The sequence below is a fragment of the Carlito syrichta genome, unplaced genomic scaffold (genome assembly GCF_000164805.1).
Source record: "Carlito syrichta isolate Samal-C Ts95f unplaced genomic scaffold, Tarsius_syrichta-2.0.1 Scaffold303669, whole genome shotgun sequence".
Classification (NCBI taxonomy): domain Eukaryota; kingdom Metazoa; phylum Chordata; class Mammalia; order Primates; family Tarsiidae; genus Carlito; species Carlito syrichta.
The window spans coordinates 1,089,076-1,112,643 of record NW_007247765.1 but is presented as its reverse complement, the minus strand read 5'-3'; the positions used below and the strand labels follow the sequence as shown (position 1 = coordinate 1,112,643).

The window sequence follows — 23,568 nt, the reverse complement described above, 5'->3', positions numbered from 1 at the left end:
TGGGAATAGAATCTTGAGCTCACTGACCATGCACATTATCCAAATCAATATTAATTAACTGATGTGAAAACATCCAATCATTCAGAAATATTTGAATAAATGGCATGAGCATCCACGTCTGTAAATTCTGAATGCTCTAAAAATCACCCGGGAGTCAGGCCAGTTCCACATATCATTTCGGGCCCCTTAGAAATGTGTTTACTTAATGGTCCTTTGTTGTTTTTGTTTTGTTTTGGGGTTTTTTTGAGTTGGAGTTTCACTCTGTCACCCAGACTGGAGTGCAGTGGCATGCTCCCGGCCACCGCAGCCTCAACCTGCCTTCCTGTGAATTGGTGTGAAACACTTTCATGAACTTGCCGTTCCAGTTACTATACGAATAGAGTCAGGCCCTGGAAAGCACTTTATAGTTATCACCTTATTTCATCCTCACAGCCAATACATTTGTCCTTATTCTGCAGATGAGGAAACCAAAGGTGAAGTGACTCGCTCAAGGTTATATAGCTAGTAAAGGGCAGAGCCAGGTTTCAAAACCTGATCACAGACTGCAAAGCTGTGTCTACACCCCTCCTGGCTGTACAGATGTGGTCAAGAATGTAGCCTCTCTCCATGTTTCTCCTATGAGGACCCTATGGAGAAAACCCACGCTGTCTTTGGAGCCCAAGATTAGTTATCCTTCTCCTCAATGATTCGTTTTTGGATAAATGTCATGAACTTTGTGAACTGTATAACTGACCGGTTCTCCCTTCAACGTGTTTAGTTCACCCAAACCAAGTATACGCTGATACATAACTTGGTAGCGTTTTTCACTTGCCCATGGAACGCAAGTGTCACACCATGCTAACTGGTCACAGTTCATCACATTTGCCAACTCTCGGGTTAACTGACGTGGATCATCATGGATGAAAGCATCTAAATGGTCTTCCTCAATGCCCAATGGTCTTCCTGAACGTGGAGACTCACTCAGGTCAAACTGGCCCTCTTTGAATGGTCTTCCTCAATGGTCTTCCTCAATGCCCAATGGCCCTCCTCAATGCCCAACTGGCCCTCTTTGAATGGTCTTCCTCAATGGTCTTCCTCAATGCCCAATGGTCTTCCTCAATGCCCAACTGGCCCTCTTTGAATGATCTTCCTCAATGGTCTTCCTCAATGCCCAATTGTCTTCCTCAATGCCCAACTGGCCCTCTTTGAATGGTCTTCCTCAATGGTCTTCCTCAATGCCCAATGGTCTTCCTCAATGCCCAATTGGCCCTCTTTGAATGGTCTTCCTCAATGGTCTTCCTCAATGCCCAATGGCCCTCCTCAATGCCCAACTGGCCCTCTTTGAATGGGCTTCCTCAATGGTCTTCCTCAATGCCCAATGGTCTTCCTCAATGCCCAACTGGCCCTCTTTGAATGGTCTTCCTCAATGGTCTTCCTCAATACCAAATGGCCCTCCTCAATGCCCAACTGGCCCTCTTTGAATGGGCTTCCTCAATGGTCTTCCTCAATGCCCAATGGTCTTCCTCAATGCCCAACTGGCCCTCTTTGAATGGTCTTCCTCAATGGTCTTCCTCAATGCCCAATGGCCCTCCTCAATGCCCAACTGGCCCTCTTTGAATGGTCTTCCTCAATGGTCTTCCTCAATGCCCAATGGTCTTCCTGAATGTGGAGACTCACTCAGGTCAAACTGGCCCTCTTTGAAACGACAGAGCCGTTTTCTTGCCATGCTGTCCCCAATGGCATTCTCCCTGGACTCGGACAAATGTCTCAAGCTGCCCCTGCTGCCTTGACTCCTCTGTGAAACTCAAACAGAAGAGCATGTCGGAGTGCTTGCTTTTTTTCCACTTGACACTCCATCTTCTTTAGCCCACAAATAGCACTGACTTTCTTCAAATCTTCAAAATTCAAGGCGTCTTCATAAGCACAGCATTGCCACTCCAAATGACAAACAATAAACTCCCAACAGCACAGGGTTGCAATGCCAAAAACAAACGCTGCAAACTTATGCATCAGCCTAATAGTTCATGGTGAAATTTATGTCTATCCTCACCTCGAGTCTACTTTGTTACCACCTTTTTCACCTTTACCCCATTTTAAATTTAAACTACTGTATTATAATCTGCCTCAAATCTTCTCTCCAGAATGGTGAGGACAACAGGAAATAAGTAAAGGTCTGGAGGAATGCAGAGCTCTGAGGTCCCAGTCAGGAATGAGGAAAGGCCAGAAAGCCAGGGGAAATCACACTGCTCATCTCCACAAAGCACTTGTAATGGAATGACTTTGTAACTCTAGATCCAAGTTTCCATGATGTTTGATGGCCAGTCAGCCGTTGAAGTGCACCCCAGAACCAGTGTGGACGATTTGAAGGCGTTCACCTCTCTGAGTCTGTACATGAAGCCTCCAGTAAAGCAACCAGAAGCGGCTGGTACTGCAGACCAGTTTATCCTGTATCTTGGAAGCAAAAACGTAAGAATGGAAGATTTTATTTATTTATTTATTTACTTACTTATTTATCTATTTTGAGTTGGAATCTCACTCTGTCCAGGCTGGAGGGCAGTGGCATGCTTACAGCCACCACAGTCTCTACCTGTTGGGTTCAGGCGATCCTTCCGCCTCAGCTTTCCAAGTAGCTGGAACTACAGGTGCATGCCACCACACCCAACTAATTATTTGATTTGTTGTAAAGACAAGAGCTCACCAAGTTGCCCAGGCTGGTCTCAAATTCCTGGACTCAGGTAACCCTCTCACCTCAGCCTCCAAAGTGCTGGGATTAATCAGCCTTAAGAATAGGAGGTTTTTTAAAAGTGGATAATATTTAAAAAGGAAAACTGCTTTTTTTCTTGCCTAAAATAAAGCTTCCTAAGCAAACAAACAAAATGCTCATCCTGGTAATTCAAAAGCTATCAATGATTTTAGTGGTAAGATTAAAGGAGTGACTTAAGGACAAGCAATTTCTTCTTAATGTAGGATATTACTGCAATGGCTTCATATCTGAATGAAGCATCTCAAAGACCTTCAGAATAACAGCAGCCTGTCTTGGTTTTTGCTTTCATTTCTTTATTTTATTTTATTTTCTGAGTTGTGGGATACAAGTGAGGACTTACTACATAAGTAGACTGCATATAGATAAAGTTTGGGCTTCCAACTAGCCCTCTCTTCCCTGATAGTGGACCAGGCACCCAGTATGTTGCCATGTGCCCCCTCCCTACCCCAGCTGTGACTAGCATCTGCCAATTTCTACCCTTGTGCCCAAGGACCAGGGCCCACTTATGAGTGAGAATGTACAGTATCAGTTCTTGTTTCCAGCAGCCTGTTTTGTTTGATGCCAAGTGCTGTTTGCAGATGCACAACGGTCAGTTCAGTCAAGCTGCATTAGGTCCCGGGGGTAGCCCAACAACGTGAGCACATTTCCAGCAACTGGCACATCTCCACAAGATTGTGGTTGCTTCCCTCCCTGTCCAGGATACACTGGGAGCAAGCCAAGACTCTGCTGGAAAGGAACAGCCACTGGCCAGTCTAACAGGAACTTTGGGCATTAATTCAGGCCTGAAGTCGCTTGGATACAGCCAAGCATTTGAATTGTTGACTATTCCCTAAAGAAATGAAAATGAAAGATGATAGTCATTCTTATTGTTCAAATGACTTCTTAACATTTCAGGCCAAAAAAGAATACATGGGTCTCGCAATCAAAAATGATAACCTAGTCTACGTCTATAACTTGGGGACGAAAGACGTGGAGATTCCCCTCGACTCCAGGCCCGTCAGTTCCTGGCCTGCTCACTTCAGCATTGTCAAGATCGAAAGGTAAAGGGACTCCAGAGTCCCAAGCACGTTTCATAAGGAACCTATTGAAGGCACTTGCACACACATACACACACATGTACACACACATACACACACACACACACACACACACACACACACACACTTGTATGCACACATACACATACGCACACATACACACACATACACACACAAACGCACACATACACTCAAACATGCACACATGAACACACGCACGAACACATATGTACACACAGAGACACACCCACATGTGCGCACACACACAAATGCACACATGTGCACACTCACATGTACACACACGCACACACAATGCACTCACACGTGCACATGCACACATGTGCATGCACATTTACACACTCACACACTCACATAGTCTTCTGATGAATAGCATTTCTTCCCTTTCTCCTAGCTCTCCTTTCTTTTGTTATTTTTATATTCTTTCCAAAACACCTTGGTGGAAAAGAAAAGACAAAAAAGGTCATCATTTCTAAATGACAATTTGACTATTACATCTTATCTGGCCAATCCATGAGTTATTTCCAAGATGGACTGTTTCTTTCCCCTTCCACTGAGTGTTGATGTTCTGTAAATGCTTCTTCATGGGACAAAATCAAGTTGCCAGTTTTGTGATGAGAGAACCTTAGCATTTTGACGTTTAAAAAATATTTTCTATAAATTATCTGGCTAACAAAGAGTGAAAATGTTTTCTCTCAATAGGGTAGGGAAACATGGAAAGGTGTTTTTAACAGTCCCAAGTCTAAGCAGCACAGCTGAGGAGAAGTTTATCAAAAAGGGGGAATTTCCAGGAGATGACTCCTTGCTGGATCTGGACCCCGAGGACACGGTGTTTTATGTCGGTGGGGTGCCTTCAAACTTCAAGGTAAGCTAACCAGTTATATTTTGATTTATTACATATCTACAGTAATTTTTTTCACAAATCCATTAAACCTATCATGATTTGGGGGGGCAGATATCATTTTAAGAACTTAGCCCCGTAGGCAGCAGAATTCTAAACCAGAGTTTATACATCTGGCCCACAAATTTGGTCTATGCCACTCCTATTTTCATAGCATCCGACGCTTTCAGGATATGGCTGGCAGTCAAGGATCAGTTAGTTTCACTCTGATACTTTCATGTGTCATTAATATCACCCTCACCTGCTACAGAAGTGTCTGTATCTTGTGGCGTCACCACAGCTCGGATCTAGCCTGCAACTTTTCAGATGACAGTTTCAAAAATTCAGCAGTCTCACCTAATACAGGCATGAAATAAAGTATCTGGGAGGAGACGAGGTCAGGACCTAGGAGAGACTATGAAACCTGATAAGGAAGGAAAGGCCCAAGAAGATGGGGATTGGTCTAGGGTTCCAGTGTCAGCACTGCTGTCACTAGTTATGAGTACATTACTGAACCCCTCTGGGGATGACTTCCCCTCTCCTTAAATGAGAGCAGGAATACCTACCTCACAGAACTGGTATAGGATGGACTAATTTTTGTTACGAATTCACTGTCTAACACAGGACCAGGACGTAGTCTATACTCAGTCAATTCCCCTTCTCTGCTGAGATGCACACACCTGACAAATCACTGCTTAGCTAGATGTACTGGCATAGACTAGGCCCAAACTCGAGTCTCAGAAGATATTTATATCAAGGAGTGAGTCCCCTGACCTGCTATCCGTCTCATCGTCTGTTCTGTGGGAAGAATATGACCACGGGGCAGCTGACTACGTTTTCTGTCGTTCAGCTCCCTGCCAGCTTAAACCTGCCTGGCTTCATTGGCTGTCTGGAACTGGCCACCTTGAACAACGATGTAATCAGCTTGTACAACTTTAAGCACATTTATAATATGGACCCCTCCAAGTCAGTGCCCTGTGCCAGGTAAGAGACTATGAAGGGTCCTCAGGACTCCGAGAGCCACAGACAGGACACGTGTGAGTCAGTCTTCACGTTCTCAAACTTTTCTCAGGGGAAACCAGTTTTGAAACTGCATAACAGACATGCCTGCAAAATACCCTTCAGCTTTTCTCCACGTCGATGAGTATGCGTGAGTGTTCAGTGTTGAGCAACTTGTCTGCAGCTCTGAGTTAAGATTCCAGAGACTGGAGTTTCCCTGGAGACTTTGGTTGTCTTTGCACACAGTAGAGAAGAAATCCATTCAAAACCATCCATGGAACTTACCTGTAAAAACTTCTCTCCCTCTTCCACACAGACAGCAGGACTTTGTCTAAATGTTATGAGGTCCATAAAGATGCAGTGAGAATGGCTTGAAGGGGCCTCATTTGAAAAGCATGACCGAAACTGTTCATATGGCCTTTGTGCTTCCATTTCAGGGACAAACTGGCCTTCACTCAGAGTCGGGCCGCCAGTTACTTCTTTGACGGCTCCAGTTACGCCGTGGTGAGGGACATCACCAGAAGAGGGAAGTTTGGTCAGGTGACTCGCTTTGACATTGAAGTTCGAACACCAGCTGACAATGGCCTCATCCTCCTGATGGTGAATGGGGTGAGTAGAAATAAAAATCCTTCTTCTCCTTTATTTCCTTGACTTTTCTGCTAGTCATGTGTCCAGGAATCTATCCAGGCTGAGTATGCTGTGCCCATCAAACTGATACTCTAGCTTACAAAGCAAAAGTGGGATTGTTTTTGTTTTTTCAGGGAAGCAATGACAGCAATACATTAATGCAGTTCTGAAATACTTTTCCCCACACCACAGTTTTGGATGTGAATTAAACATAATCTTTAATAATAGCTAAGAGAACTGTGAGGAAAACAGCACTAAGATCTAGGTGAGCAGTGTGTCTGCAGAAATTTTGCATGGGCTTCCTGACCTTTCTAAATGATATACTTCATCAATTTTTTAAAAAAGCTTTCATGTTTTATACACACACACGTATATATCTTTTTTGTAAAAAATATACAGTACTATAAAACAATATAAGTATGAGAGGAAGCTTTCAAAACTTGCAATAAAAGAAAAATTATATAAAGATGAAATAAATGCTTAAATAACTTTATAATAAAGATTAAATTAAATTAACTTTTATTTATTAATGATACAGAAACTCTTTTAAAGCACCAATAATTATTATTATTATTATTATTTGAGTTGGAATCTCACTCTGTCACCCAGACTGGAGTGTAGTGGCACGCTCCTGGCTACCACAGCCTTGACCTGCTGGGCTCTGGTGATCCTTCCACCTCAGCCTTCCAAGTAGCCGGAACTACAGGCACCACTACCATACCCAGCTAAATTTTTACTTATTGTAGAGACGAGGTCTCGCCAAGTTGCCCAGGTGGGTCCTGAACCCACAGGCTCAGGCAATCCACTCGCCTCGGCCTCCCAAAGTGCTGGGATTACAGACTGAGCCACTGAGCCCGGCCTAAAAATTATTTTAATAGTACTTTTTCTATTGTCTAATTCAAAAAAAATGTGCTAAATAATTTTGAAAATCTTGCTAAACTCTGTAATACAATGATTCAAAAGTCTTGTCCTAAGCCCAGTTTATTTCAACAATAAGTTTTATTGGCTGTGATAACTGGACAAGATACCTCACAAAAATAAAAAATGAAAGAAGTATATCACTGGCTGTGCCTATGAAATTATATACAGTTTCTCAATCACATTCACCAGTTGGCAAAAGTTGTCTTTGAGATTTGACTGGTACATTTTCCTCTTTCCTCAGTTCTTGAACTGACCAGATACTGTATCATTTGTAACTTTAATAAATGTGTTCAAAGCCCCTACAAATCCTCACTTCAAGAATTTTTAAGCAGGTTAGAAATTTCTTCTTACAAATGTTTTCATAGCACAGTTATAAGAGGTTTTGGTCAGGCACGGAGACTTATGCCTGTAATGCCAGTATTTTGGGAAACCGAAGTGAGAGGATTGCTTGAGCCCAGGAGTTCAAGACCAGTCTGAGCAACTTAGTGAGACCTCGTCTCTACAAAAAAATTCAAAAACTAGCTGGGTGTGGTGGTATGCCTGTAGTCCCAGCTATTCAGGAAACTGAGGCAAAAGGATTGCCTGAGCCTGGAGGTTGAGGCTGCAGTGTGCCATGATCATGCCACTGCACTCCAGCCTTGGCAACAAAGTGAGACCCATCTCTAAAAAAAAATTTTTTAATTAAAAAAAAAGAAAGAAATGAGAGTTGGTATGGTTGTACACTTACACTGTTTTCATCAACAAAATCGCTTAACAATAGAAAAACTTCCAAACATTTTTTTAAAAACTCTCTCTCCACAGTATAGCTGTCTTCAAAAAAAGTTACTTTCTCATTCATTATGATAATAATACCCTTACCTTGATGTGACAGTATGTTTATGTTTTGAAATAAATAGTAGGCTTCAGACCACTAAAAGACTTTTATCATCACAAATAAAGTTCGGCAAATTTAGACTAATTCATTTATTAAGAAAATTGTTTAACAGTCTTTAAACTTGACAGTAGTTTTAGTAATTTGCAGGAAGTAACCAGCAAATATCTGTGTCTCTCAAAATGTTTTCACATCACTCTGAATTTCAATACAAAATGAATGTAAATATTCTGTTATGTAGATTATATCACTTGTAAATCCAAGTCACTGGGCACACATAAACTAAAATACTGTGCAGTAGGCTAGGAGCAAAAAACTGGGTGGGGGACACCTTCAATCCTTCAGTGTGAAAGCCCTCCTGGGAAGCCTCACATCTTATGTGAATCCCTTGAAAGCCTGACAGACAACATGAAGGCCCAGAACCAACAATCCACATACTATAAATATCAAAGATTAGGTTATTTCCCTATTTTAGATTTTTAAATGAGTATAAATAGAAATTGAAGTATTTTCTTCATAAGTCTCAATGAGATGTTTTCCATGCTCCCAGGCATATACAAACTCCACTCAGGACATCAATTTCTGTAGAATAGGGCTTTACTACAATATTTCATTTTTTCAAATTCATTGAATTCTTGTATCTGTGAGCTATCTTCTGAAGCAAGCAAACCTGACCAGTAAACTACTTGAGTGTTACAGAATTACTCTGGTTCTCAAACATCATGTGGTTCGAGTACATAATTCTATACTTGTTTACAAAAATCTAGTGTTTCCAAATAATACATAAGTGACCTTTATTCAAATATCCACATTTGCGTATAATTTGGAGAGATTATTTTCAGTAGATCTTGAAAATATTTTTCAGTACTACTGATTCTCATCTTAAAATGAATGCAGTTGTATCTATTGGCTGGTTGTAATTTTCAAAAGTTGCCAAACACAAGGCAATTGAATAAACATGCTCTATTTTCAAGAATTTTAAGAGGACAGTAAGGTAGATTTGAAACTTCATCCATTAATTTGTAAAGCAAAATAAAAACAAAAGAAGATAGCTTTTAAAATTGTGTATCATATTAACACTTTTATATATTAACATGGGCAATAATTATTGATATGAAAGTAGTTGTCATCTTTAGTCCATAATCATAATTTCATGTAACTTTCTTTGTTTTCAAATAACTTCAGTAATAGAGAACACGGCATTGTTTCTCAAATTCAGCTAAGTCTGGTGCTACCTTTATAATAGAATGCTCCACCTTACACCTTCTTTCTCTCCACAGAGCATGTTTTTCAGCCTGGAAATGCGGAGTGGTTACCTGCATGTGTTCTATGACTTTGGATTCAGCAATGGCCCTGTGCATCTTGAAGACACGTTGAAGAAAGCTCTAATTAATGATGCCAAATACCATGAGGTACAAATCATTGTAGTGTAGCTGGTTTGGTTTTCACTTTTGTTTTTGATGCTTAGATCTATGGGTCTAATCAGGAGGTCAAATGAGATAGACAGGAACATAATTAAACCAAACACATTCATATCGAAAGAACAGGTGAAAGACCCTCATCTATGCAGGAAAACGTTTGCTTTAAAAGAATGGATGTTTTTGTCATATTGATGTTTCTAATTAAAAAGTCACTGAAAAATTCTTTTTAATTGTTTCATACACCAGAAGGCTTTTGTTAATCTTAAATCTCTCAATTAAAGTGGTATTCCTATGGAGTCCCTCTTTATGAGTGTTGAACATGCCAGAGTATAGAGACACAACCATTTTTTTTTAGCTAATCCTTCGAGTCTCACGAAATGAAACAGTAGTAGATATACACAAATATAGAATTGCCTTTTAAGGCATTTTTCCAGAGTTTAGAAAATACTAGCACAGTTTTTCATATAAAGAAAACTCACATCAAAGGAGGATGTGGGCTGAAACAAAAAATAAAAAGACCTCACAAAGAATGCCCTTCAGTCTTTTTTTTTAATACATATTTTTTATTTTAAAATTGTGAGGTACAGTTAAGGGTTAGGTATACAAACATTCATTTTGCAGGTACCCTTGTGGATGAGGTGTGCCCCCCTTACCCCAAACAGATATTGACTACCGTTAATCCCACCTCCCTTCCCCTCCCTGTCCCCTCCCCCCTATAGTTTCCTGCCGCTGTCAATCCTTGTCTTTTAGTATTACAGTAGTTGTTCAAGGTCCACTTATGAGTGAGAACATGTGATGCTCAGATCTTTGTTTCTGTGAGAGGTCACTCAGTATTATAAACTCTAATTCCATCCAGGTTGCTGCAAAATTCATGATTTTGTTCTTTTTTATGACTGTATTATATTCCATTGTGTATATGTACCACATTTTTTAAATCCAGTCCTCTTTTGATGGATAGTATGGTTGGTAATAGACCTTCAGTCTTGAAACAGATGTGCATTCTACTGAAAGTATACTTTATTCATTTTCATTAGCACTACTTAATTTTTGTCTTTATTTCAATTGCTTTGGGGGTACAGATAGTTTTAGTTACGTGGTTGCATTATACAGTGGCAAAGAAAGCTTTATGTGTACCCACTACCCCACCTGTGGACATTGTATCCAACGGGTGATTTTTCATCCCTCCACCCATTCCTCCCCACTTCTGAGTCTTCAACAACAACTTAAATATCAATTTAATGAAGTGTATAAAAGACATAATATCTCTTAAGTTGAACCAACGTGCAGAGGGTAGGAGACCATATTTCCCTTTTCAGTTCAAAGTCCATAGCTTTCATGAGGGTGATTTACAATAAAAGAATATTTTAACTATTTTTCTGACTAGCGTTTTTGCAAATTCATTAGAGCTGCTCATGGTGTCACCAAAAAATGATACCTGATAACATACAGTCTAGAGTCCAGAAGGCACCTGCTTCAGAATACAATAGTGGCCACCCGGAGACGGGGGGCTGGGCAGGGGAAATGAGGAATTGTTAGATGAGTATAAAGTTTCAGTTGTACCAGAGAAATGCATTCTAGGGATCCACTCAACAACAGAGTGCCTGTGGTTAACAATAATTCAAAATGTGTCAGGAAGGTAGATCTCACGTAGTATGTTTCATACACACACACACACACACACACACACACACACACACAGCACAAAGGGGCAAAGGTACCTTTGGGAAGTGTGGAATGTACCTATTACCTTGATTGTGGGGATGGTGAGGTGAGTGCATTATATCCAAACTCTTCCAATTTGCCTATTACCTTGATTGTGGGGATGGTGTGGTGTTTGCACTATATCCAAACTCATCCAATTTGCTTAGTACCTTCATTGTATGAATGGTACAATGAGTGTTTGAATTATATCCATACTCATCCAATTTCTCTATTACCTTGATTGGGGGGAAGGTCGGTGAGTGTTTGTGTTATATCCAAACTCATCCAGTTTGCCTATTACCTTGATTGTGGGGATGGTACGGTGAGTATTTTAATGATATCATCCAATTTGTCTATTACTTTGATTGTGGGGATGGTATGGTGAGTGTTTGCATTATATCCAAACTCATTCAATTTGCCTACTACCTTCATTGTGGGGATGGATGATGATGAGTGTTTGCATTATATTCATATTCATCCAATTGTATACATTAAATATGTGCCATTATTGGTCTATCAGTTACCTCAACAAAGTTTTTTAAAAGAAGAAGAGGCACCTTGTTATTGTTCTTTCTCGAACCCCCTCAGAAGGGGCAGGAGAAAACAGTAGGTCACATGGCACACTTTTGCGTGGCCAATCCTTCTTCAGATAACCCTCCTTTCTCCAGAGATGTGAGCTACCAGGTACATAAGCAAGAGTTTTCATTTCTATGAGAAATAAAGGAGAATCAATTTCCCATTTTGTGAACAAACAAGCACAAAGACATGGAGGACCTGCTGTTATAGCCAGAATAATTAAAACATATGGAAATCTTCAAAAAGAAACTGATTATTCAACAGTTGATCAAGACTTACTAGATATTATTTCTTGCAGATATCTATCATTTACCACAATGATAAGAAAATGATCTTGGTAGTTGACAGACGACACGTCAAGAGCATGGACAATGAAAAGATGAAGATACCTTTTACAGATATCTACATTGGAGGGGCTCCCCCGGAACTCTTACAGTCCAGGTAGACTTTTTGTTAAGGAGCTGTAATGGGCTCCCAGCGACATGATGGGCTGAGGATTCAGCACCCAGGAGGTTTCTAGGAACAGGCGCGGGCACTCCACTTGCTACTATTATGCATGGGCCTAGGCATGTACACACATATTTATGCACCGCAGGCCCTCTGCAGCCTGTCCTCATGACCTCCGGTAATTAGTATCTTGTAACGTGACCTGTGGGTTCCTCTGATGATTGTATTGCTCTTAGAACAGAGTCTAATGTGATGTTTCTCATCAACAAGAGAAAGGGTGGCATGTGTGTATTGTGTGAAGACAAAGCAGCATTTGTTCCTTTACTTTTGTCTTGCCCTTATTATTTGAACTCTCCAGAATCTGGGGGTACACAGATTTTTATGGTTACCCAGGTCTTGTGGATAATGCGCAATGAAACATCAAGACATTCCTCTAGCCTTAGCTGATTACTGTGTGGCACAATTAAGGTCAAGAAAGTCAGTTTATTGCCTAAGTGGATTAGTGAAAGTCTGAAGACCTGGATTTAAATTCTAACTTATGAGAGAATAATTTTATTTCTTAGTTTCATTTTATAGGTTGCACCCTATGAAACTGGGAAGAGTCAACTATTTTAAACCTATAATATATAAATTCCCTATGATTCAACCTAATAATCATCTGTTAAAGGGAAATAATAGCATCTCCATATATATTACTGAATTAGTATAAAGATAAAATTAGTAAAGATAAAATTAGTAAAGATAAAATTAGTATAAAGATAAAATTAGGTAACTTAAAGGATTTTGAAACTGTAAAGAAGTAAACAAATTGACTTCACTCAAAACAAAAGTCTTCTGTAGGCAAAGATTAGATATACTGTGTGCTTACCAAAGAAAGTTTGGAAATATGAATAATTTGGAAATATGAATGAAATATGCCTGCATAGCCTTCTGTATTATAAAAAAACGTCCATAGCCCAAATATTCACAGTAACATCAATATCATAATGACTGTATTGATGAAGACTAATTTTCTTTTCCAGAACCCTGAGAGCACACCTTCCCCTAGATATCAACTTCAGAGGATGCATGAAGGGTTTCCAGTTCCAAAAGAAAGACTTCAATTTGCTAGAGCAACCAGAAACCCTGGGAGTTGGTTATGGATGCCCAGAAGACTCTCTTGTAAGAACCACTCAGTTAAAAGCTTTTTAATAAACAGACACAAAACTTAGCACTCTCAAACCTGGAAAATCTCCTTTCAGCTTCTCTGTGATCATCAGCACTTGTTGGGTTCCTTTCTGCCAGCAGCTAAAAGAAGAATCATTGAGCTAGAAAATCTTGTGGGGCTCCTCTATGACTTAATGATTTGCTTCAGTTTTCGATGGGTAGGGCAGCCAGCAACCTGAGAGGCTCCATGAGTCTCTGTTCACTCAGACTGGAGGAAGTGGAGAAGCTGAAATCTCTTCTGCTGGAAGAGTTCTGATGTAAGCCTGAACTCCAGCATAAGCCAGAGTGGAACTGTAAACCACTTATCTAGAAACTAACATGCAAGGTCCTTTGTATGTGAAAAATTGACATTTTAAGCATTTGATAATTATTTAAAACATAATATTCTCTTTTTTTGGCACACAGATATCCCGCAGAGCATATTTCAACGGGCAGAGTTTCATTGCTTCAGTTCAGAAAATATCTTTCTTTGATGGCTTTGAAGGAGGGTTTAATTTCCGAACACTACAGCCAAATGGGTTACTATTCTATTATGCCTCAGGGGTAAGTATTTGTTTTTCCCTGCAGAAATTTCTTTGTGATTATTGTTTTGCCTTAAAATAATCTTTATGAATGTTAAGTGATTTTCTATTCAGATTAGTTTTGACACGCAAGCACATACACAGAATGCCTCATTTCAGACACTCTATAAAATATTATCTATATTGTACATCAGGTGTTCTGAACCTAGAATTCATAGACCCAAACCCAAAGGGTTCATGGCTGAAATTCAGGGGGTCTATGGACTTGAATGGGAAAAAATTACTTCCTTATTTTGTAAAACTGTAGTTGATCATTTTCTTCTATTATTAATGAAGCCAACAAACTACAGTCATATTACAAGTACCTGTGACTCTGTCATTAATAGAAATCACAGATTTTTTTTATGTCACAGATATCTCAGAATGTCATTTTTATTCATTGCTACTTCTAAATTACAATAATTATTAGAACTACTAGATTTTATTATTTAACACCTTAATAGAGTACATATATTACTATATCACAGACTTATCGTTTTAATATTTTAAAAACTGTATTCCAATGTAATTAGCTCCCTTAGTATTACTACTATTTTTATTATGTATTTTAAAAACATTATTTTGTGAGAAATGCCAAAGGTATTTCTGGCACAAAAAAATATTAAAAGCCCCTGTTTGTATGTTTTGAACAAACACATTTGTAATTTAATTTGCAAAAGAGTAAAAACAGCGTACATACTTCCCTGTGCTTGGATTTGCAATAGAACCTTGAGCTTAGCTCGTAAAGATGTGCTATTTCAAGAATGAAATAAGACCTGTATGGGATTAGTAACCCCAAGATCCAGTATCTCTTAAAAGGTCATGTCCAATGTGTACACTGATGGGCCAAGTCTTCAAAGAATTTCTGAAAGCAGCTTTCACTTTTCATCCATATTATTTGCATCTGTCATATTTGTATCCAATCTAATTCAAATTAGTAGCATCTGTGACAATTGACCCACAGCATTTTGTAGGACCTCTATCCCCAAACCTGCTTCAGATTACCCTGGTTAATTAAATAACATTTTTTATCTTCAAAATAAAAAGTCTACTTTGAGAGTCAACTTTAGAGGTTGGTACCCATACAAGGAAAAAGAAGCAAGATTAGCATTTGGCAATATTTTAAGACAAGCAATAAGCAAATTCAAAAAAAAGAGTTGTTAACTTCTGCCTTTAAAAAATGTCTCTTTTGCCTCTGTAGATGAAAAAGTCAAACATCATAAAAGCCAAACTGGCAAATTAACCCTTGCCTAGTTGTCCAGCTCCATCCCCAGAGTTCCAAAGATCACCTCTTCAAAGGGATTAAAAGTGAGATGGAAAGTAGGAAGGTCACTGAAACTGAGATGACAACGCTCAGCATGACAAAATCACCAAGTATTTTCAGTTTAAAATAGGAGATCCATTTTTCTGATGAAGAGCGCCGAATTTTACAAGCAGGAGGGTGTTTTGGGGGTATTTTGTTCTTCATAGAAATTATTTTACAAGCGAATTTCCTGTACAGTGTATTCCTTTAAACAACAGCATTCTTGAACAAGTACTTTCTGAAAACTTGTCCATCTTTGAGATCGCTGGACTTCATTCTTAAAAATCCGTACTTGCATTTCAGCCAGATGTGTTCTCCATTTCCCTGGATAATGGTACCGTCATCATGGATGTAAAGGGAATCAAAGTGAAGTCGGCAGAGAAGCAGTACCATGACGGGCTGTCTCACTTCATCATCACCTCTGTCTCACCCACAAGGTACACCTGTCACTTTACACTCTTTCCACCATGTCTGTTGGTAGGACACGACTTCATCAAATTCCACTATGAGCAACAAACTATCCCATTGCCTTTCTAGTGTGAAACCAAAAATTAGGCCGGCACAGTGGCTCACACCTGTAATCCCAGCACTTTGAGAGGCTAAGGTGGGAGGATTGCTTAAGCCCAGGAGTTTGAGACCAGCCTGGGCAACAGAGCAAGACTTCATCTCTATAAATACAGCAAAAAATTAGCTGGGCATGGTGACGCATGCCTGTAGTCCCAACAACTCAGGAGACTGAGGCTGAAGGATCACCTGAGCCCAGGAGGTCGAGGTTGCGGTGAGCCATGATCATGCCTTTGCCCTCCAGCCTGGGCGACAGAGTGAAACCCTGACTTAAAAAATAAAAAAGAAAAGTTGGTCACCCGTCATCTGAATTTCTTGCTTTACAGGCTTAAATGTTAGTCTTCGTCTGGAGGGTCTTCTTGCATATAGTAATATGTAGCCATTTTATCCTGGGACTCGCAGTCTTCATTAACAAGATATTCCATTTCAGTTCCATGAGAAAATTTGCTTATCCCACCTGGAGTGGAATTCAAGGTAAAATGCTAGCTGTGCAGTGTGTAAAGAAGTTTTTTCCTTTGCAGATATGAACTGATAGTGGATAAAAGCCGACTGGGGAGCAAAAATCCGACCAAAGGGAAGGCGGACCAGGCACCAACTGGTGAACAGAAGTTCTACTTCGGAGGCTCACCCATCAGCACCCCGTACGCTAACTTCACCGGTTGCATAAGTAATGCCTACTTTACCAGGTATGATATTTTTGTTATTAATGAATCTTCATGATTGATAAAGAAGATCAAGACAATAGTGAAAATATTACATTCATAAAGCTGAGAGCTATGAAATTTATCTGAGGGTAGTAATTAAAAGTTTGTTAGGTCAAGTGTAGTGGCTCATACTTGTAACCCCAGCACTTTGGGAGGCCGAGGCAGGAGGATTACTTGAGTCCAGGAGTTCAAGACCAGCCTGGACAACATAGTAAGACCACGTCTCTACAAAAATATCAAAAAATTAGCTAGGTTTGGTTATGCGTGCCTGTAGTCCCAGCTACTTGGGAGACTGAGGCGTAAGGACCGCCTAAGCCCAGGAGGTCGAGGCTGCAGTGAGCTGTGATCATGCCACTGCCCTCCAGCCTGGTTGAGAGAGTGATTCAAAGTAAACAAATAAATACATAAATAAAAAGCTTGTTATATGCTTAAGCAATTGTCATGCTTAGGTTTGTGTGTCGGTTCTTTGGCCTTCATTTCTGTATGACCTTGGCCATATAAGCCTTCATTTCTTCCCCCGCAAAATATAGATAATATTACCTGCTTGGTAGACTTGTTAATGCACATAAAGCAACTTGTACAGTATCTGGTACACAACAAGCTATAAATATTAGATGCAATTCCTTTTTTTTTTTTAGAATCAAGTCAAAAAACTTTTATTATAATTCACATATTTTATAGAAAAATAAATGTAACAAAGGCATCAGAATTGTACTAAAACCCACATTTATACAGGTTGCTCCACTTCCAGTTGGGATAAGGGTCTCCCGACATCAACTCCAGCAGCTGCACTTGTCCCAGGTCACTTAGCCGAATTCACCCTGGGCACTTTTCACCCAGCCCACAGGGCAGCAGGAGCAGTACCTCTTCTTGCACGATGGGCATTTGCACTCTTTGCACTTGCAGGAGCCAGCACAAGCACAGGCGTCACCAGTGGCGCAGGAGCAGTTGGGGTCCATGTCGATTCAGGCTAGGCTGGAGTTGCAGGAGAGAGGGAAGAGGCAGGGGAGCACGTGGAAGGTTTTAAATGCAATTCTTTTTGTACTTTTCATTAATGGTCTAGTGTAGCACAACATACCCAAATCCTTGCTAGAAGCATAAGAAAGTCTTTTAAATTCAATGCATGACTTGAAGCAAAGTCATGGATCTAGGTTCTTAAGAAAGACAATAGGGGCTTCTTGAGTTCCAGAACAGGCAAGGGAGGAATTTACCACTGATTAAGAAACACAGAGGCAGTCCTAATCATCCAGAGTATGGCGAGAGAGAGGTCTTTATTAGCAACTGGTGCCAGGCACATAGTTGTTTTATTATTATTATTATTATTATTATTATTATTATTATTATTAATGTGGCTGAATGACAAGTTAAAGCGTTCTGATTCAGACAGTGGTTGAGTGATATACACACATCACTGAGTTCTGAACAACACTGCTAACATTTGCTTTTTTCCACTCCTGCAAACACAGGTTGGACAGAGATGTGGAGGTGGAAGACTTTCAGCGGTACTCCGAGAAGGTCCACACTTCTCTTTACGAGTGTCCCATTGAGTCTTCACCATTGTTTCTCCTTCACAAAAAAGGGAAAAATGTCTCAAAGCCCAAAATGAGTCAGAATAAAAAGGTAAACAATGACACTGGGCCAGCTTCCCGACTGGCCTTGTGTGCCACGCACACAATGCTGGATGCTGCTGCTTGTGCACATGTAACTCCAGACACTGCTGTTTGTGTGCACACAACTGTAGACACTGCTGCTTTTGCGCACACAACTCTAGATGCTGCTGCTTTAGAGAATTCATGCTAGTTTGCAACTGTGTGCATACAAAAGATGAGATTCTTGCAGCGTCAGATACTCCAGTTTACCAACTTCATTGCATTGATTCTTTTTTCATTGTTTAAGCATGTATTTTCTTTGTTTTGATTGATGTGTAGTAATTGTACATATTTATGGGGTACAGAGTGATATTTGGATACATGTGCACAAGGTGCAATAATCACATCATGGTAATTAGCATATCCACCACCTCGGACATTTATTAATTCTTTGTATTGGGAACATTTAAAATCCCATCTTCTCGCTATTTGAAAGTATACAATAAATTATTATTACTATAGTCACCCTAAAGTGCTATAGGATAGGGGTACCCAACCCCCAGGCCTCAACTGGTACCAGTTTGTGGCCTGTTAGTAACTGGGCCACACAGCAGGAGGTGAGCAGTGGGCTGGGAGCAAAGTATCATCTGTATTTACAGCTGCTCCCCCTTGCTCACATTACTCCTGAGCTCTGCTTTCTGTCAGATCAGTGGCGGCATTAGATTCTCATAGGAGTGCAAAGCCTAGGTTGCAGCTCCTTGTGAGACTCTAATGCCTGTTGATCTGAGGTGGAGCTGAGGCAGTGATGCTAGCACTGTGTCCCATCACCCCCAGCTGTATCATTATGTCACTCTATATTACAATGTAATAATAATAAAAATAAAGTAGAAGGTAATGTTCTTGAAGCATCCTGAAACCATCCCCTCTTCCCCTTAGTCCATGGAAAAATTGTCTTCCACAAAACCAGTCCCTGATGCCAAAAAGGTTGAGGACTGCTGCCATAGGGCACTGGAACATTTTTCCTCCCATCTAGCTGTAATTTTGTATCCATTCAACAACCTCTCCCTACCCTTCCCTCCCCAGACCCTTCCCAGCAACTAATAACCACAGTTCTATTCTCCGAATCTATGAGCTCTGCTTCTGTAGCTCCCAAGTGCAAGTGGGAACATGTGCTGCTTATCTTCTTGGCCTGCCTCATTTCACTTAATATAATGACCTCTGGGTCCACCCATGTCTGTTGCTTCAGTTCTGGCTCCCAGTGACAGTTTGAATCTACCATTCACTCATACTTCCACCTTCCTTACTTTGGTTAGAACTGTCCTTTGCTTAACGAATGTGTGTCAGTGATACATATTCTTTAGTACTGTACTTATCTGGGATCATTTGCTTCTGTGTAACCACCTCGGGCTTTTGTCTCAGTCATGGGAATTACTAAAGTTTCTGACCTTACCCTGATTTCCCCTCCCTCCTTAACCTTGACTTCAGCCACTCCCATCACAGTTGTTCTGTAGCATCAATTAAAGCCACTCCATCATAAAATCCTGACTTCTACACTTCCATTCTCCAGCTACGATTTTTTCTCAGGTGTTTACTCCCAACATGCATATGATCTGCCCCATTGCAGATGAAACCCAGAATCCCCTCCCACTCAGCCACTCTGGTCCCCCCACTGCTCTCATGGACCAGTTCCCATCATACATTCAGGTGTCAAGACCCCCATCCTGGCCCCCCACCGTCATCTCTCATCTGAACAACTGCAATACCCTCCCAACAGGTTTCCTTGACAGTCTATTTGCAACACAACAGCCAGACCTAAATATGACCGTATCATGCCCCTCCTCCACGCAAAGCAGCCCCCAGTGCACGCAGAACAAACCCAAGTTCCTGTGGTCGTAAGAGACCCTGTGTGCTCCACACTCCCTACCTCTCTGAGTTCGACCCTCACTCGCCCACCTCCCTCTCTCTTTCCCCCACTCTGGCCTCTTGACTATTCCTGGAACAGGCAGAGTGCACACCTACCTCCGGCTCCTTATTCCTGGACCACTCTTCTCCCTGACATCACAGACAGCTTCTCCCCCTTCTGGGATCGCTCAACTCTCACCTGCCTGAGGCACCTGCCATAACCAGCTCTTTGATCTGCAACCTGTCTACCGCCTCCCGCCAGCTGTAGTGATCTCCTGCCTTTCTCTATTGGTTCTTTATTGCATAGCACATATCCCATCTTAAGTTATTATTATGCCTCCTTTATAACAGTTGTTATGTGTTGTCTGGCTCCTCTCTTAGAATGCAAGCTCATCTGTTTAGTTCACTGGGAATCATAAGCGCCCAGAACAATGCATATAATAAGAGTGCATAAATATTTGGCACCATAGGGTTGTAATAAGATGAAATGAGTTAATGCTTGAAAGGCACTTAGCACTGTGCGAGGCATATAGTAGACATTCGGAGGACATCAGTTATATATCTCTACAAAGCTCTGAGTTTCTGGAGGGACACGTCCTAAGGTGGAATTGTGTGGCTTCAGGGAATATACATTTTCAATCTTAAGGCAATGCCGATTCACACCCCCACAAACAGCACTTGAAGGAACCTATTATCCCAAACAGTTGTCAACTCTGAATAGAATCACATTTCCAGAATTTTGTCAGTCTAATTAACAAATAAGGCACTTCACTGAGGTTTCAGTTGGCACGTTCCTGAATGCTAGTGAGGTTGAGCATCTTTTCTGAGGAAGAACCAACTGCCTTCCAAGGATAGACCATCAACGAGAAGGGAATGTCTCCACTGGCTTCTCTCTTCTCATGATTTTTCACTGACCGTTATGTCTTGAACATTTCCCCATTTATTTGAACATATGTGAACCACTTTTTGAAATCCTCACGAAACCTCTCCTTTACTCATTCATGATTTTTTGGTCAGTGTTAATAATTTTGCTTGTGTACAATCAAAATTTAGTGGGTTTTCAGGAAATTTCCTGAATTTTTTGTTTGTTTTTTTGAGTTGAGGTTTCACTCTATTACCCCAGCTGGAGTGCAGTGGCACAATCATGGCTTATCACAGCCTTGACCTCCTGGGCTCAGGAGATCCTCCCATCTCAGCCGCCCAAGTAGCTGGGACTACAGGCATACACCATGATGCCAATTAATTTTTCAATTTTTTGTACAGACGAGGTCTTGCTATGTTGCCTAGGCTGGTCTCAAACTCCTGGACTCAAGCAGTCTTCCCACTTTGGCTTCCCAAATTGCTGGGATTACAGGTGTGAGCCACTGTGCCTGGCAACCCTTCCTGAATTTGACATGGAAGACTAACCAATTTCATTGGTTTTTATGAAGGATTTTACTAGAAGATACTGTGAAGGATTTTTTAGAGACTACTATGAAATTTTGATAGAACGCCAGGCTCGGTGGTTCAGCCTGTAATCCCGTGCCTTTGGGAGGCTGAGGTGAGTGGAGTGCCTGAGCCCGCGGGTTCGAGACCTGCCTGGGCAGCGAGACCTCATCTCTACAATAAAAACCAAAAAATCAGCCGAGCGTGGTAGCGCATGCCTGTAATTCCAGCTACTGGGAAGGCTGAGGCGGAAGGATCACCGGAGCCCAGCAGGTCGAGGCTGCAGTGGCCGGGAGCGGCCACTGCACTCCAGTCTGGGTGACAGAGTGAGACTCCAACTCAAAAAAAAGAAATTTTGATAGAGTCTTCCTGTCACCTGCATACGTTGGTACTAAAAAGTTTATCTGGAGAATTTTGTAGCTAGCACTTGAACACTAGTCAGTGGGCCACAGCAGGTTAACATTCCAGGCTGATGAGGGGGATCAGCTTTCTAAAGCAAACACACAGTTCACCCCTCTAAATGAACACAGTTTTCTAAATGAAGTTGTCTATCAAATGTAGTTCCTAACAAATATTCAGTCTCAAGGTTGCAAGTAACACAAACTTTTCTATATTAACACAGACTTTTCCATATTATAGGAAACCTCTTAACCTTATGATGAATAGTCTTAGAAACTCAACTTCGTAATAAAAAAATACAGAATCACTATAGATTTCCATTATGTTCTATGGTGACTAGAATGTCAGCATCTACTGACCTTTTCTTGTATTCACCCTTGTTTCAATAGCTTCATAAATAGCTACCAAGAAAAACTTCTGGGCTCTGATTTAAATTTTTATCAGGGCTGCATCAAAGCAATTGGGATTGTAATAATTTATTCTCACCATCATTTCCTAATGTTTCATTTTATGCATTTATTGTAATTCATTTAACCATTAATAGACTTTCACTTGTTTCCAGTTCTGCTTTAATGGGTAAAGATCCTTGTACATACATCTTTGAATGCATTGCTGAATAAATCTTTAGGATAGATTCCTAGAGGTAGATTTACTGGATCAAGGCAAATTGTATTCCAAAAAGGTAACACTGATTTATATTTCCCTGTGGATATTTGAGAATACCTGTCTCATCCCCTATATTCTAGCCTTAACTTTTTTGTAATTTTTATGTTTTAAATGTTAAATAGTTTCTTGTTTGGTGTTTAATGTAAGAATGAATATTTTACAAGTTGTAACAGACATCAGTTGGGGTATCTGGTCAACCACTCTCTTCTCTAAGAACTGATTCCCTATCTGGTGGGCAGCCCTGGGTTTTAGGTATATGATTTCATTTCCCTGGATACAGATAGGATGGACCACGGCAGATCACGTGAACTGAACCAGGCGATCAGATTCTCTTCCTTGGAAACTTAGACCCCAAAGAGACTAGCCTGAGCTGGTCGTTGAATAGAAAACATGGAACCCTAAGAGCTCTGTATTAATTATGCATAGGGTTTTCTTCTAAACTGTTTTGTAGTAAGAGTGAAAGAGAGCTGTCCTGCAGAGAAAGTAAAATGGAAGTAGACACTGATAAACAGAACTGCAATACCAGAAACCTCAAGAAAGGGACTGCCCTGATTCTTTCCAGCTTCCCAGTTTCTTCCCTTCTTTCAATTCCAATTATTTCCTCTGATTCTGTTCCCTGGTGGGACCCCACCACACTGTCTTCTCTTGGGTTGTTTAAGGTACCCCGACATGCTTATAACAAATCACCCTCTCTTTCTAGCAGCTTGGCTGTTACCCGACACAAAAGAATCTTGCTAAATTGAAACTGGTACCACCAGTGGGATTGTAATGAACACGCCCTCAAAGAAAAAAAAAATTACAAGGGTAACGTCAAAGCCTTGTAGGGTTCAGTAAGAATTTATTTTAGGATAATAAACTGAGTCTTTGTGTTACATAGTAGTAGCTAAGTTATAACTTGTTTTCTTTATTATTAAGAGCGTATGTCCACAGAGGTTGTAGATGATTTGGTTGCTATATATAAAGGTACTAGAGATTATTAATTTTTGCAGCATATGAACAGTAGATCCTA

The 23,568-nt window shown here is 40.6% G+C and overlaps 1 protein-coding gene across 1 annotated transcript in view; it reads left to right on the top strand.

Annotated features, from left to right (window-relative positions):
• LAMA4 (laminin subunit alpha 4) overlaps window positions 1–23,568 on the top strand; it is a 152,643-nt gene that overhangs the window by 111,077 nt on the left and 17,998 nt on the right. The window contains exons 19-30 of the mRNA XM_021712850.1: window positions 2,272–2,445; window positions 3,638–3,783; window positions 4,501–4,663; window positions 5,529–5,662; window positions 6,115–6,286; window positions 9,377–9,508; window positions 12,093–12,235; window positions 13,264–13,402; window positions 13,853–13,990; window positions 15,614–15,747; window positions 16,396–16,560; window positions 18,045–18,198. Coding sequence (XP_021568525.1) covers window positions 2,272–2,445; window positions 3,638–3,783; window positions 4,501–4,663; window positions 5,529–5,662; window positions 6,115–6,286; window positions 9,377–9,508; window positions 12,093–12,235; window positions 13,264–13,402; window positions 13,853–13,990; window positions 15,614–15,747; window positions 16,396–16,560; window positions 18,045–18,198 — 1,794 coding nt within the window. The remainder of the gene's footprint in view (window positions 1–2,271; window positions 2,446–3,637; window positions 3,784–4,500; window positions 4,664–5,528; window positions 5,663–6,114; window positions 6,287–9,376; window positions 9,509–12,092; window positions 12,236–13,263; window positions 13,403–13,852; window positions 13,991–15,613; window positions 15,748–16,395; window positions 16,561–18,044; window positions 18,199–23,568) is intronic.